The sequence below is a fragment of the Xylocopa sonorina genome, chromosome 12 (genome assembly GCF_050948175.1).
Source record: "Xylocopa sonorina isolate GNS202 chromosome 12, iyXylSono1_principal, whole genome shotgun sequence".
NCBI lineage: Eukaryota > Metazoa > Arthropoda > Insecta > Hymenoptera > Apidae > Xylocopa > Xylocopa sonorina.
The window spans coordinates 2,619,351-2,635,849 of NC_135204.1; the positions used below are offsets into that span (position 1 = coordinate 2,619,351).

General features: G+C 43.3%; 2 protein-coding genes across 3 annotated transcripts in view; one reads left to right on the forward strand and one right to left on the reverse strand.

Annotated features, from left to right (window-relative positions):
- Nucleotides 1-16,499, reverse strand: part of LOC143429935 (uncharacterized) — a 411,918-nt gene that overhangs the window by 386,595 nt on the left and 8,824 nt on the right. The gene's annotated exons all lie outside the window — the stretch shown is intronic.
- LOC143429913 (protein GVQW3-like) lies at nucleotides 14,332-14,637 on the forward strand. The gene has a single exon (XM_076905766.1). It carries the CDS (start codon nucleotides 14,332-14,334, stop codon nucleotides 14,635-14,637), a length of 306 nt encoding a protein of 101 aa, XP_076761881.1.

Genomic DNA, 16,499 nt, shown 5'->3' on the forward strand with positions numbered 1-16,499 from the left:
TCGTAGCTCGCTAGGTTTCGTTGACGCGCCTCAAAGGGGACGACGACGTGGACGGCGAGGAACGACACGACCGACACGAGACTCTATGGACTCTGCATTCCCGACACGGCATCCCCGCGAGCCTCCACGTTGAAATCCTCATTGTTCTCCGGTCTCGCGCCCGAGGATACGTGTCCTTGGTATGGACAGCGGCATCCGCCCACTTGGAATACACGCGAGCAGCGCGGGATCCATCCGAGACCCGGCCGAGAGAACGGCTCAACTCCGAGAGATTCGCCGCCAAGGCCTTCCGGGTGATTTTTCCTTTTCTACGGCTCTCTTTCTCCTCCTCCTCCTACTCCTCCTCCCCCCTCCTTCTTCTTATCCTCCTCCTTTTGTGCCTCCGTCTCTTCCCCCGTAGTTCCACCACTGACGAACCAACGACGCTCTAACAGGCTCGCGTCGAGAGGCTCATTTTTCCCTACGTATCATCTCGATTCTTTACTCTTCTTCGATAATAATATCGTTCCCCGGTTCCACCACGAGAACGTTCGACCGACGTTCACCCATCACCCGGTGGAAACTCGCGAAAACACCAGCACCATCACCAACACCACCAACGACGTACTCCTAACGAGCTATTCATAACGAAACGAACGCGATACGAAATACGATCGAGATAGGATAGTATCGCCGACAGAGATGCAGTCGGGGCTGGCAGAACTTCACACGGCCGAACAACAGAGCACCGTGGCACTGGTTCGCGCGGTGCTATCGCGAACGATCGATGCCCGCGGCGACGGGACGATCAACGCGACGATTCCCGCACCCTTGCATCGTCCTCGCGTGCTATCTCTCCATCCCTCGCCGTGGAGACACCCGTCGACGCGGTGTCTCGATCTTCCTTCGCGTATACACCGCCCTGCGACCACCCCCGCGGACCAGGAACGGTCGGTACGTAGCAACTCGCGCGTGCAAACACCGCCGTCAACTCGCGTCGAGGTCTATCGACTGACCCGGTTACGAGAGTGGCGCTCCGCTGGAGCACGACGCGGTGTACCGGAAGTCCGCCGCTTTTCGTGCCAACGGAAGAATCGGAAGAAGTCGAAAGTGAGAGAGAACGAGAAAGAGACGAACAGGAGACAAATCACCGAATGTCACCGAGCTGATGATGCAGGGCGGCGTACTGGCAAAGTATCCGCCGTTTCCACGGAGCCGAGGACGACGTGCAGGGGCGCCAACACGGGCATGCGTGATGACGACGGCCTCCTCTCGACGCGGGGATAATCGAACACCGGTCTACCATCGACGAGCTGCAGCGCTGAATGAAAGTGACTAGTGCTAACCCTCGAGCACGGGAAATAGGAGCATAAAACTTTTACACAGCAAGAATCGCGCAAGACCGAACCGACTCTATTGTCAGTTTTCATTTTAATCAAACACATCGCAACCATACGCTCAGACGGAGCAGCAATAATATCTAAAAAACCGTTACATTCGAGGCAGGGTTTAGTGTTATTCTTTTACTACGTGGATTTATCAGAGGTTCGCATATGTACTTTCGAATCTTTTGTGTCACTGCTTCATTGTGCAAGTCGAGGCGTCATCCGAGGGTGCACTTGGTACCCGCAGATAACCGACGATTCGGGTCCGGTCAATTTTCCATTTCTTCAGAATTTTTTTATGCCTAATCAGTTTTGATGTCCGTTTCCCTCACCAAAATTCGTAAAATTGCGATCCACAAATCCGCTTGTCCTAACAGAGTAAGACACACTCATCAGACAATTTGTATTTGATAGGAAACGCATAATACCGGGCAGACATTATAAGTTACTAGTATTCGCGTAACACTTGGAATATAGAGTTCGCGATTGTTGGAAGAGCACACAAAATGTAGAGTTTACTTAATACAAGCTCGGTTGTTCCTTTACTAAATGAACGAGAGAAGCAACGTTCACGGTCATCCTCAACAAAGAGGACGATACGTGACGTTACACTTGGTTCCGAGGGTGAATGCTTTCGGGAGACTGATGATCGAGGGGTAGCTTTGGGCTAGATTTAGGGAACGAGGGTTGAAGTAATTTGCTATTACTTATGGTAGGCTGCAGGGATCAGAAAATCACTGTTATTCTTTGTTAAAGCTATTGAGCTTCCTTAAGATAGAAAAATCTTCACCCTCCAAATGGCAGTAATTTGGCCTGACCTGCATGAGGTGCTCTAGGCGTTAAGGAAAGAGTGTCCACGGGATAAGGATAGAGTGAAAAGTCCTTTTCGAATTTTTGTTCTAGTTTTAGTTTGTAAGACAATTTAAGTTTAAGATTATTTTTGTTATATATATATTACACATTTATCATGGTGTCATTTGATTATTCGTTTTCCAACCGTGGAAAATCTCTATACTTTTATTGTTACGATAATTTATAGCGGACAAGGAATGCGATTTTCTTTATTTTCAAGATATTAGGGGGATTTACTTCTGCTATAAACTTGTAAATTTATTAATTTAAAGATAAACGAAGTATAAAAGAAACTGTTACGGAAAATAGAATGGCCATTAAAAGGAATGAACATTATAACGGTTCGCTGAAACATCAAAGGACACCGGTCAGGCATTTAAACCTGGTCTTTATTTAATACTAAAACCTCGATTTATAGTATATCCGGGATCTTGGAGTCCCGTTGAATATGCAAGTACCAAGCAGAGGGAAAATCACGGCTTAAGTGCTTGCAGGAGCGTAATAAACAAACGCAACGAAATAAAAAGCGATTGAACTTGAGAAGGGACGAAGGATTCAAAGGATCCGCGTAATCGCCAGGGTTTTCCCACGGCGTAAAGCATCGAATAAAGGGCACGAAATTGTTTATCAATATCGACGGGGACTTTACGGTTTAATGGCGCATTGTACGATCGCCGCGCGCGGATATATCTGGCTTGTATATCGGCGAGGAAAATACGTTTTGCCGGATTTAAACCGACGATTGTCATCGGCGAACACAAAGGTTACGACTCTTCTGTTCGTGACGCTCGCGTGACTATGAAATCACGGCCTTTAATGTCGTCGCAGCCGTCCACTCGCTAAGCCGAAGGCAGCGCGGAGGAATCCCGCGTTTCGTCGGAACCCTTTTCTTTCGTACCGTCATTCCGCGCTCGCGCGGTTAATTGAATGACTCTCTCGATCAACAATCGTCTTATATCATTGTTAGTCGTACGCTCGCGTCGTTGCATAACGTTGTTGTTGTTTCCAAAACATTTTCTCCATTTTTTTCTCAAAACTTTACGAGTCATTGAATGATATTTGTAGTTAACTTTAAGTAATTTGAAAGTTCTGTATTTATCATCTCCAATCGATTACGATTTGATTGCTTTTAGTCTTACAAGAAAATAAAATAAAAATTAAATACTCTGTGACACCCAGAAAAATTGTTTACACAAAAAAATTGATTAAAAATTTAATCTTGCTCCAAACTCGCTTGCAAACTATAAAAGTACAGAAACTGTCGTTCCAGTCGATAACGGCTCGAAATTTAAATCCCTTTGAAAAACGCCGGAAGTCGCAAGGGAAGACGGAAACGCTATCGTGACTGTACTCATTCACGACGAATAATTCTTATTTCAATCGCGTAGCGTCGAATTTAATTCCAAGGATCGCGTGCGTCGTACCCGTTGGTGGTTGCGAAAGGATATCTGGAAACTCGCGCGCAGCCGACGCAAGTCCCAACAATGGAGATTAATTCGCTGGTAAGTTCGCGTTGGAAATCGGGCTTGAATCTCTCCCGGAGAAGATCGCCTCCATTACGATAACTCGACGGCCGGTGAACCTAATGTCATTCCTCGGAGCGTTCCTCACGGAAACGACGCGGCCTCGAAAAGTTTCTCTTCCGCGACTGAAAAGCGTCGTGTCGTGCGCCGATTAAACGTTCGCTCGTAAAATCGTCCGTCTTCGTAACCACGCGGCGTGCATTCGTTACGAGTGCCTCGCACCGGCGCGTTGTTTATCGTCGAAAATCGTAATCGTGGAATATTAAAGGATCCCGGACAGCGGTGGAAACGGATGAGGTATCGCGCAGTGATGTGTAGGATTTTCACTTCGCCGGCCCGCGAACGATCACGCGAAGCAATTCGCGTGAGATGAAAGTAGGAGAGGTACGACTGGCCGCGACGGATCCGCGAGATAAGCGCACCTAATAAATTTCCCGGGGTTTTGTTGGACAGCGTAGCCTCGGCGTCGGAGAAAGAGGAACAGTCGGAGGATAAAGGGGTGAAAAATCGTCGCCCGATTGGAAACGATGAATTCGAATTTACGAGTGCCGTGCGGTGTGTAAGTACATAAATCGTGAAGACAGCAAATCGTAATGGACAATGTTTAGTTCTCGACGTAAAGTTCTCATCGAAAAAGAAGAGATACGCGATGATATGACAATCGATCCTATCAGAGAAATTGAAGTCTCTGTGGCTTGAAGAATTTAAAAGCTTGAGCATTTCAACCTTAATGTATATTATATATTATCAATATTTTAACCCTTTAACTACTGTTGGTGCCTAAAGGCGCGTAGAAAACTTGCGCTTGTGATACTATAGACGCATAGAAACCTTGCACTTGTGATACTGTAAACACTTAAAGAACTTGCGGTTATGATAGTGTAGGCGTTTAGAAACCTTGCGCTTGTGATATTGTGGGCGCTCATGATACTACAAGCATCTAAAGGCGCTTAGAAAAATAACAATGCAACAATGCAGAATAAAAAAGAAGTGAATAACATTGTTTCAGTACGTTGATTATTTGAACATACTTTCGAAAATATACACGCCTAACGAAAAGTTTCCGAATTCTTACTGTATGGTACGACTGGTGCGTCTCAAAATCTGCTATAGTCAAAAGGTTAAAATTCTTAACAATAATTTAAAATTCTGAAGCGCATTGACTCGTATAAAGCTTTGTATATGTAAGAATAGAGAGAAAGACAGAAGAGGGAAAAACGTCTCGTCCTGGGCCTGCTAGTAGACATATTGATAACGCTACCAAAATGGCGTAATCGCGTATAAAACGCGGAGATGTTAGGACCAAGCCAGAAATTCAATTATATGGAAACCGAAGCGAAAATGTGTACTTTCCCTCTAATGGCGAATGTTGGAGGACTGCCACATACCTAACAATATTATATTAACAATTTATAATGATCGTCCTTATGTAAAATAACATTGCAAACCCCGAAAGAATAACAATCTACAACATTGATCGTATTTACAACACCACATTACAGTTTCAAGGTATTTAAAAATGAAAAATCGCATCTGAAGCGACAACATTTGGCTAACCGTTATCCAGCAGAGACATCAAAAGAGGATAATGAAAAAATCGCGTGATGGAATTTGCTGATCGGTTTAGCTGGCGCCATCTGTCAGTCAGAGTTCGCACCAAGGTAGCTCCTTCCGCGTTTCATCAAGAACGCAGTCGGGATCGTGATAGAGTCAGCCGAGGGCCAGAAATGCCGCCGCTAACAAGAAAGTCATTGCAAATTTGTATGCAAATCGGCCGCGACGTATCTGTTCCCTTCCTGCACGCAGAAAACTCGCGCGTCCTCCGCCAATTAAAAATCCAATTACTAGCGGCAATTACCAAAACTGATCGACGCTGTCCCATTGAAGAGCGAACGAACGAAGAAGGGGTGACAGTCTCGCAGCTCTGTCGCGGAGCAGTGAAAAAATCTTACAGAACCACTTTGTTAGGCAAACGTTGGTTCGTGCAAACATGAGAAACTGAGTTGCACCGGTTCTGGTTTTCTGGTTGCGCGATCAATCATACCATTTGTCTATTTGTTCTTGTATTTATACTTCGAATAGTCGGTTTTTACGTAAATACGGATAAGAGGGAAAACTAATGCACTCCTACTTAAAGTAGCGGCTCGTGGCTAAAATTAGTGGAAGTGCTGTCCAGTTCCATATAAGATTTGTAGAAAATTGATTTTGTAAATCATTAGATAGTGTATATATCTCAACTGAGATATGACTCCAAAAACTGCTAATGAACTGCTTCATCGTTTTAAAACATTCACACGAAAAACTCATTTATTCCGCACATTCGCTCTCGTTCGCATTCTAGAATATTCCACGCACATAACATTTGAAACCTGAATTATTGACTAACTTTTAAATTAAGATAATTTCATTATCCTTCAGATTTTTGTATTTTTTTCATATACTGGGGTATGGCTTCTGATATTAAGTTTAAGAATGATATGTTGTACAAGTATAAAGAAAGAATTAAAAAAAAAAGACTCATTATATTAAATGTTATTGATAATATCAAGTAGAAACACGAGCTATTGCAATTCTACAATACACGGGCGCTACTGCTTACTTAACCCTTTGCACTCGAATGTCCTCTCCGAGGGAGTTAAACGTATTCCACCGCAACATTTTAGAAATGCATGGTTTCCTAAAGTTTTCTTATTAAAATGGATATTTTCTATTGCTGGTACACATAAATAGAAACTGTTGCTAACGTCTAGGAAAGTGCCGAGTGCAAAGGGTCAATCTTAGCTAATTACTCCAAGTATCCACATAAATTACACAGAACTTCTGAATGTAATTACCAGACTCCACAGTAATACCCATAATGCAAGTGCGACTAAACGCACCGTATGCAATAATGCACGTAACCGATACATTTAAAAAGAGAGCGTCCATTACAAAATATGAAAACGAGCGGCTGTACCATTAAAGAAATAATCGTTCAACTCGTGTACTGTTTAACAGTACACGTGGCGCATAGCGTGTTAACGAGATCCAGTTCGAGGATCGAGTCCGGCAGTACGTCTTGTCTCCAAAACCGCAAATTACAATCGCGGTAGGGGAGGGCGCGTGAGCGATGAATCGCGTCCGTGGATCGCCACGAGTCGGTCGGGCAGCGGCGCGAAGAATGCGCAACGGGCCCGGTCGAAGCGCTATGATTCAATTACGGGGTAACCGGCATCACGATCACGTGTAAATCAAGATAAATCGCCGGTGTACCCGGCTGTCCCGGTTCGACGATGCCGCGATACCGCTGCCGGATAGCAATCAAATTGTCAGACGCTCCAAGTGCGAATCCCACTTCTCCTCGTCGCTCTAAATATACGAGGTCGAATCGAGAGAGGGAGAGGAACGCGTCCCTTCGCTGTGGATCTACCCCTTTCGCCCTACGCTTTCTTTCCAGGTTGCTCCGACGAGGGCGGGAAACGTCGACACCAGGTGTCGATGATACGATGTTTGCATCTGCTTCGACCCACTGGCGATCTCATATTTTTTGCTCACGGGTTCACCGGTTGAATCGTTTTAAATTTTCTCCCGATGGACGATACCTTTGATAGCTTCATTTACTCGATACAAACTGAGTTGGTACGGACGACACTTTATAGCACAGGCCTTTTTTCATTGCATATTGGGTTGGCAAGAAAGTATTTTCGGTATTCACGCAAATCAATAGCGTTGTGAATGTTACGAAAGATTGTTATATTTATTGTATAGATTGAAATCGCTTTTGGGCTTTCCTCGATGTGGACTGTGTAACCGCTGATAGTCTTTGTAATATTTTCGCACGTCTCAAATGCGTCGTTAGATAATCCTTTGACGGATTAAAATAGCGCACGATCGCGCAGCGTCCAGACACAAAAATTGGACTCGTTAGAATTCCGTTATATAAGTTCCTCGTAGATACGAGAATTTCTAATTAAGACACTTTAAAGGCTTGAACGGGTAATCGATAAACGTAATGGCTACTTTAAAAAGAAGCCCGGAGAAAGTTAAAGCTAATCGAAACTAAGTACATAATACCCGGGTGAAGATAATGAGTTTACATAATTGCACCCCGTTTATTGTTGAATTAGCGAGTTGCAAGTGTGCCTATCGATTTCTAGCTGATTCGCAGTTAATTAGAGAAATATGCAGATCCCGTCCCTTTAATTTCATTTAATTGCCGACGATTATCCGCCCGTGGGACTCAATTTTAATTGGATTTTCTACTAATTCCCGATGTAAGAAGAGCAATAAAGCGGAAGGAGAAAAATGGTTATTTACGACGGCAGACTGAGCGAAGCGAGTTCTATCGGCAGCATCGGTTGTTCGTTTGCACGTGCTATTGTGGCTTAGGCGCGTTTGATTGCGCCGGGGATCTTAATGAGGCGAGGAAGCTCCTTTCGCAATTGATTTGCGTCAGCGAACGTAATGCGTACTCTCTGCCGCGGCTCCTCTTCTTTCCGGCTGATTTGAAAGCCGTGAAGACGCGTTGCCCGTGAACGAAACGCGCGCGCGCGATCAATTTCACCGTCAACTTCCATCGACGTCCGCGCAATTGTCGTTTAATCACACGGAAAGCTAATTATCGCTCGTAATAAAAGCGAGCAGCTGATGAGGGAGCCCCGAGGATCTGATAAGCTAATTAGCGTTCAGAAGTTTCAAAGTTTCTGTGCCCGTGATACATTTGAATTAATAAATTTAAGAACAATTACATTTTGGAGATTGAATCGAGCACTCGTTGATGTAACAATTTTTAAAATAAGCTGCAATGTAATGAAATTTTTTAACGCAACACGAATAAGTCGTTCGAGTCTCCTCGCAATCATCTCTAATTCCAATCTTATTAAGGCGTTACAACCGCCTGGTTTCACAATTTCATTTGCGAGAAAATTCCACTCGGCGCTGCGAAGTTTCCATTGCGTGGAGAAAACGTAACACAATTTTCATAGAAAAGCTAATAACCGACCGGCAGATCGAAATGAGAGATACATTTCGCGGAGTTTCTCAAGACACGGATATGGGAAAAGTCGATGTTTCAATGAATGGAGCGACAATTAAATCGAATAAAATACTGTACTCGAATTAACGACAAAAAAAAAGTAAAAAGAACCGTAGTATAAAGACTCGACGAAGACGGGGGATTCGTTTCGTTAAGTATGCCATTGTCTAACCAGCGCTGATTAGTCGCGACTGTTTATTCTGAGAATGCCCCCGCTCTTCCGTTTTGAAACGGAAACAGAAGATCGAAACGGCAGATAGAGATCACGCTTCGTAATGATTGTTCGTGATTCGAATGTGAGTAGGATGGTTCGAACCTTTCGGAGAGTGAATCGATGCCACCCCGTTCGCATGCTAAGCAGCGAGAATTTTCCACCTGGAAGGTTCGTCGTTTGGTAGCAATAACCTTCGCCGTTTGCTTTTTCTTTTATGAATTGGAACGTAGATCAGAATTCCAGATAAAAGTAGTATTTTTATGACGCGTGGAAACATTCGTGAACGAGCGTTTTATGATAATCACCATTTTCTCTGAAACCGCTTCTTTCATTAAATATTTACACACACAAGTGTAGTCAGTCATAATCTTTTAAATTATTCTTATTAAAATAAGTTATAGACGTAAATTATATTTCTTGGAGTGGTTATTATTACAATTCTTAACGTCTAGTTTTTAAGAATCGGGAGCAAATTGAAGTTAAATTGGCCTCGCGGTTACAATCGTAAGATCGGAATTTGAACCGCGATCAAAATGCCATTTGGGGCGCAACAATGCGACGGAAATGCATAATTCATCTGGTGCGAGTCAGGATTCGCTCCACTAAACGAATCATCGTCTAACGAGGATCATCTGGCGGTGTCTGCGCTCGCAGACCAACCGAGCACCATATATCGGCCCGATCTAAAGAGCTTTCGAATTAATACCCGGGTAATTGCGAATCTAATTAGAAGCGCGCGCGTATCGTGCAACTATCGTCCGATCCTCTACGGACTTTTGCATCCGCCGCGAAGAAATTCGAGGAACGTCGAATAAATCTGTCGTTACACGATGCCCTAACTGTTCATCGGGCTTGTTCGACTCTTACGTAATGGAAACATTTAGTAGACCGTGGTGTTCTTGCCTCCAGGACGCGCACGCTTTGTCTGCGAATAAGAGGATGCGATTAATGGAAAAGATTAATTACCGTTTCCTTAATCAGGCTGATCCTAAGCTAAGAGGTGAACATTTTTCCCCCTTTTATCCAAACAGGAAGCTACGATCGGCTGTCATTTTTTCCTCGCTAGCGAACAAGCGAAAAGAAGGAAGCGTTGAGTATGCGCGATGCTCAATTAACCCCTTCAGACCTGGCGCACGTTATACTGTATACTACTGTGTTTTACTACTGCAATAGCTGACTTGAGATAGCAACGCTGCGACTGGTTATCATGTACACCGATGGTAGTAATAATAATACTCTAATCCTATGTATTAGAGGGGTTTTTGGCTGGCAAATAGATCTTTTACGGTTTCATCTTCGAGAAAACTTATCTTTATCGAAGCAAATATACGGAATGAACGAGTTTCTCAAATTGAATGTTTTAAAACATTGCATCAGTTGTTTGTCATCTGTCTTGAGTATAACATCTTAATTCTAAAGATCTATCCATATTTCAAATTCTTGTAATTATTTTTCGATTAATAAATACCCCTACATTAAATTATATGAAATTTACGTACAAACAGTCTGAACACTGAGTCTAACTTTATCTATGTGGTATGAAACTATTACCACGATCAAGTTTTGTCATTACTCATTACAAATTGTCGTGAAAAACTGCTCGTCACTGCTAAGTGAAAATAGAAAATGCGTCACTGGTAGATTCTACAAAAACTGGATATGATAACGAAGCGACGTATTGTCGTTATGTATAAAGGTACACTTGTTGTTAAACGTTTCCTCAAGTACATCCGTTCGTTTACTGACAATGACATTCACACGTTGATCGGGCCTTCTGATTTACTGTATTTTAACGTAGAGAAAATGTTTTTCCGCGGCACGCTGAGACAAGAATCATCCCTTTGTTCTCGAAGCTTTTTCTCAATTACATAAACAAAACTTTGGTAATTTGCTAACGCAATAAATGAACTTGTTACGATTTATTTTTGTGTCTATTTGAGGAGCCTTCGAGTTCGAAGACAAATTTGAAATAGCTTCGCTTCGAGGCTCTCGAGTGCAAAGAATCAAAGGTATCACACTGAAATCACTCCATTTTCCGATCTTTTGTTCCGAGTCCACTTGGAGGCGTCAGTTTCGCTGGGTCAAGCTGCAGACACACACCTCCTATCGAACCAGATAAATAATTACATAGGTGAACCCTTCCTGCCGCGATAAATCTTGTCGTGCTCCACAGTTCATTGTGCATATCGTGGTTGCGTCGCGGTATCAGCGACAAACAGGAAGGATTTCTAACAGTCCCACTTCGATCGTTGAAACGCGTTTCCGTATTCGCGGGAAGAGCGTATCTGCGACACGATGGGATGGAGAGGGTGCGAACGAGAGGGGAATAAAGGCTAGGCCATGCGATACGCGTTAAACAAAAGACACGCTTATTAAAGAAACGAACGATCAACGCCGATAATTCGTAACAATAGGCGAGAAACCGCCATTGTACATTGTCCCGATATGCTATCACAGTTTATCATTCGATGGATTTAACGTGGCGACGCGAGCGGTTAAACGGATTGAAAGAGCGACGCAGGGTGGGCTGAGAAAAGAAATTAACGAGCCGGGCTGAAAAATACGAGCAACCGGAAACGGGAAACGCGGGGACGCCGTTCGCCGGAGAGTCTCGCGGCTACTTAGCTTTCTTGTCGACTAACGAGTCGGTATTTATTGCCTGACCTTTACTGGTGTGTGCATCCTCGTGTTTCTTCCCCGATTTCGTTCGTTAACGGCCATTAATTCGCTTGAAATTAAATCCATAATATATTCTTGGAGCCCATCTCTCACGAAAGGAAGTTCGTATGCTGACGGAGAAGACGATTATCGATCGAGACTGAGCAGATTTCGTCGTGAAACTATTGGATCGGTGCATAAATATCGCGGCTCTTTTTTCCTTAAGAATTGGCATTCTTTTCAATCTTTTTCCATGAAAACAATCCTTTCATTTCAGTTAGCGAAAATGCGTATCGAAAATCACCACTTCGGGAAAGGTTGGAACGCAGCGCAGCCATTTTGCGTCATTTTAACAAACTTCTCAACGAATGACCAATCAACAAAAGTCAAGTTGAAAAATGGTTCAAGAAATCTCGCAGATAGAGAAGGAAAAGATCGATCACCAAATTTCGACAACCCGGCACTTGCGACAGCTCTGAAAGAGGACGAAAGCTTAACAACCAGAATGTTGTCCGAAGACTTCAATGTGGACGATTCCAACATTGTTCGTCGCCTCAAGAAATTCGGAAAAGTATGAAAATTGGCTGAACGGGTCCGCCGCGAACTCTTCAACAACAACAAAGCTGAAGGCAAAGAAGCAAGAACCGCAATAATTATGCAGCGACCTAAGCGCTTGCATCTTCCAGTTTACGGAGTTACACCGAAAACAGAGATAGAGTCGCGTGTTACATAGGTGGTCACACGGGCGGAGGGTGTATACGGGGCAAAGATTGTAATCGAACGCGTAGATACCAGGGGACTCTTGATATTTTACGACGGGACGTTTCGCGATGTATGTACACAGAAGCCAACTAAGGAACCAAGTGTTTCAATTTATCGCCGCTGCCAGTGACTCCTGTGTGTACAGTTACTCGTGCGAACGCCGACTCTAATAACATTATAAATAAAGATACGAATCTCGGTGCGCGCTTCTTCATCCGCCATTTCTGCGCTGAAACGACGATACGACCGCCGTTTACCGTGGCTCTTTAGATCTAGGCATCCTTCGCGCGATCAGCTGACAATTAAGCGCTTATCTGGAGTGATTATAACGTATTTTTTCCATTGACAATGAGACCAGCCGTCTTTGAACGAGCACGCTCTCTGGGAACGATTTTCTCTACACGACACGCGTCCGTTACTGTCGGAACCATCAACTTAACGATAAGTCCGCGATGTTACCGAGGTCATCGAAACCCTACCTCTCGCGATCGAGGTTATTAGCAGTCTGTCAAGATCGTCAAAAGTTCTGATCGTCTCTAATAAGACTCCTATCTGAATTCTATCGCTTAAACACGTCCTGGATCTCCGAAATCGATCTCTTCTACGGTTCAATGTTTTCTACTGAATTTTTGTATACCAGTAGATGGTGTTTACTCAACGGGAAACTTTCTCTTTTATACTATAATATTTTGACCAATCTTTTTCCTATCTATATCTTGCACTCTTTACACACCTTTAGCGTTTAATACCTTTGCATACACTATTCTTTTTCTTAGCTAAAATTCGTCACTCTTTTCTACATCTTCGTTCACCCCTTCTTCCCCGTATAAGTTGCCTTTTACGACAAGCAAGTGGGTGTATTCCGATTCCCCACCGCGCAAGGATTCAATCTCTTTGAAATGGTTTAAAAGTGAGTTTAAAACATGGTGCGCCGAACCACGGACATTCGAGGATCGCCTGCCAGCGTGTCCATTTCACATGGCGGGGAAGGTCAACATCCAGATCGAAGATAGAGGCTGAGATGTTTACAGCTATTATCATCTAGTTTGCCCGCGGTGGAACGCAAACACGAATTTAATGCCGATCAATCATGGACGTGCCGTACTGACCTCGCCCAACGTACACGCGAATACATCAGAGAAAGCGATACGCCTGTTACTAGCTGTAATAATTATTCAAAAGTGGCGGTGTTCTCGTGTTCTGTCGTACGATAGGATCGTTCTGCCGGAAGGAACGCTCGGACAATATTAGTTATCGTTGAATGATCGATGGGACCTGCGTAACTTTCGAAGGAAACAACCCCTCGGTTAGAGACAATCGCTGCGACTTTCGTAAAAACTCTCATACGAGTAGAAAACAACGGCTGGAACCGCGCGATGCCTCGTAACGTTGCCTAACAACTTCCTGGCCAGTGGCAATAAATAATGCGCGTTACGCGTGCTTCCTCATCGCTCTACTCCGTTTACGGTTCTCCACATGTGCAGCCTCGGTATCCCTCAAAAACGGTAAATACCTTTACGACTGACCTGGTTTCAATGTTCACACTGAATTCTTCATTAACTTCGAGGGAACTTTTAACTCCTCCAGAGCTTTCACGACAATATACACATACTGTATGTAACGAACGCGTGTTTAATAACCATGCTGATCAACGACGAACGATCCCCTCGCGTAAAAGTTTTAAATCTCGTTACACATAAATCAAATACAATATCAGTTGTATAATCAACAAATGCACATGCAGAGACATATACAAGATGTGTTGAAAAAATATCGGGAATTTCGCGGGTTATATTAGTCCGATTCGTGCGATTTTTTCGTTGTTGTATCGATAAACACGTCTGAAATGTATCTGTACATTGTTAGCCATGTCGGATGTTTAGTGTGTTGTCAAAAAAGTTGCACTTGTTTGATACGAGCGATGATTATTCACTTTCTTAAAAAATGGAGCAGAGAATTTACATTAAATTTTGTTATAAGAATGGAATAAAGTGCAGTAATGTTTTAGAAATGTTAAATATTGCACTTGATTATTCTACTATAAGTAAAACAAGAGTTTACGAGTGGTATAAGCGTTTCCAAGAAGGCTGTGGAGACGTTGAAGATGACGAGCGGCCTGGACACCCCATCGCGTCAATAATCAATGAAAACGTGGAAAAAGAGAGATTTGTTGCGAAACAAATGATGGCTTTGCACCTGCTCACGCTTTATTGCTTGTTCGTGAATTGTTGGCCAAAAACAACACTGTAATGGTACCTCAGCCTCCATATTCGTTAGCTATGGGTCCGTGTGACTTTTCGTGTTCCCAGAAATAAAAAGAATCTTAAAGGGCCGCCGTTTTGCAAGCATAGATGAGATTAAAAGCGAATCGCTGAGAAAGTTAAAAGCTATCCGAAAGATCAAGTTCCAGAAGTGTTTTGGAAGAAGCGCTGGTATAAGTACATAATGTTCAATGGAACTATTTCGAAGGGGATAACATTGATGTAGGTGAATAAATAAAATTCTTTCCAGAAAACGAACATTCTCATTATTTTTTTGAACACACCTCGTATCGTCGTAGCGACATTTGCACAATATTTCTCACCGTTAAGGTAGTCAGGTTCAACGCGTGACGAACATCAAGTTCATCGACGGATCTTCTCAACGGTGCAAGAAATCTAGCTCGAAATCCTCGAGCCATAGCTCTCCAGTGACGCAAACACAGAAATCGCAGCATGAGTTTCACAGGTACAGGGACAAGGAACTTTCTCACGGTCTCGTCGCGACAAAATCCATTGTGCACGAATTAATATTAATCAACGCGGACGTCGGCGGAGTTTGTATGCAGATAGGCGGTTCGGAACGCGTGGAACGGAAAGTCCGAGTAATTACTCGGACGCCTCGCGGAGCAGAACTGAAAGTATCCGTTGAACGTTCGACGCGCCACGTGCCGAACGGAGGAAAAATAAAATTCGAATATCTTACTTATTTTTCGAATTATCGGACCGTTGTAAACATAGATATACTTTCATGTCCAAATATAAAATGTACAACCAATCTAGACAGCGAACAATTTCATATTTTCAACTGTACTTCGTATCTTTCAACCCTTTGTACTTGAGAGATTGAGTAACAGTTCTTTTTACAGTTACGGAAACAAAACATTCCCAAAGAGACGCAATTTGTAATTGGCTAACAGAATAAATGAAATTATTACGATTTATTTTTCAACTGAAAATTATTTCCACGAGTTTAAACATAAATTTTAAATAGAGCTCTCGATCATCAAAACAAATTTGTAATAATTCTAAATTTCTATTTTATCCCACGAAGAAAACCGTAATCGAACGGACGTTTGCAGGAATCACTTTCGTTTCGCGTTACTGCGCGCGCAAATTGAACGCGAACGCGGGGAAGCGCGCGCCTGCGCGTAAACGGCGTCGGCTGGCGACGCGCGTGGTTGAAATTCGTCGGTGTGAGCGCGCCTGTTGCAACCGCGCGTTGCGCAACTAAAGAATAGCGCGCGGTCTAGACAACAGACAATCCGCTAGCGATTCACGATCGTTTCCCGTCTAGCTCAGGTATTTTATCGGGAAATCTTCTGTTTACAAAGCTGATTTATTCCTCCGCCATTATGATCGAATTCACGCTTCGATACCTCGAGTAAAGGAGAGAGCACGTGAATGCACGGCACTGCGAGCGACTAGAAGTTTCTAGTTATGTTCTATTGGCATCCTTCGTGTTTTATATACCGCTGAAAAGAAATACGCGTCCATTTCGAAAGGCTAACGGACGTATTTGTTATTTACAAAAGGATGAATGACTAAGAATCTTATTAAGTCTTCGCTATCCGTGTACGATATGTCGATGTAAATATGGCATCGCAATTTGCAAACAATTTACTCCTATACAAACTGATAGACACAGTGTGACATTAAATAGGAAGTTTCTGAGACAACAAATGTATATTCGTATAGTCCAAAGTTCCGAAATTAGAGAAACCGATTTTGACACTAGCGGAAATGTACCAGACGACGAAAATAGGTGGAATAAGGTCTACCAGAGACTACTTTTTAAGTAAACTAACAAGGTGTCCTATCTTTCTCGAGATAAATTGGAAAATCCACAAACTT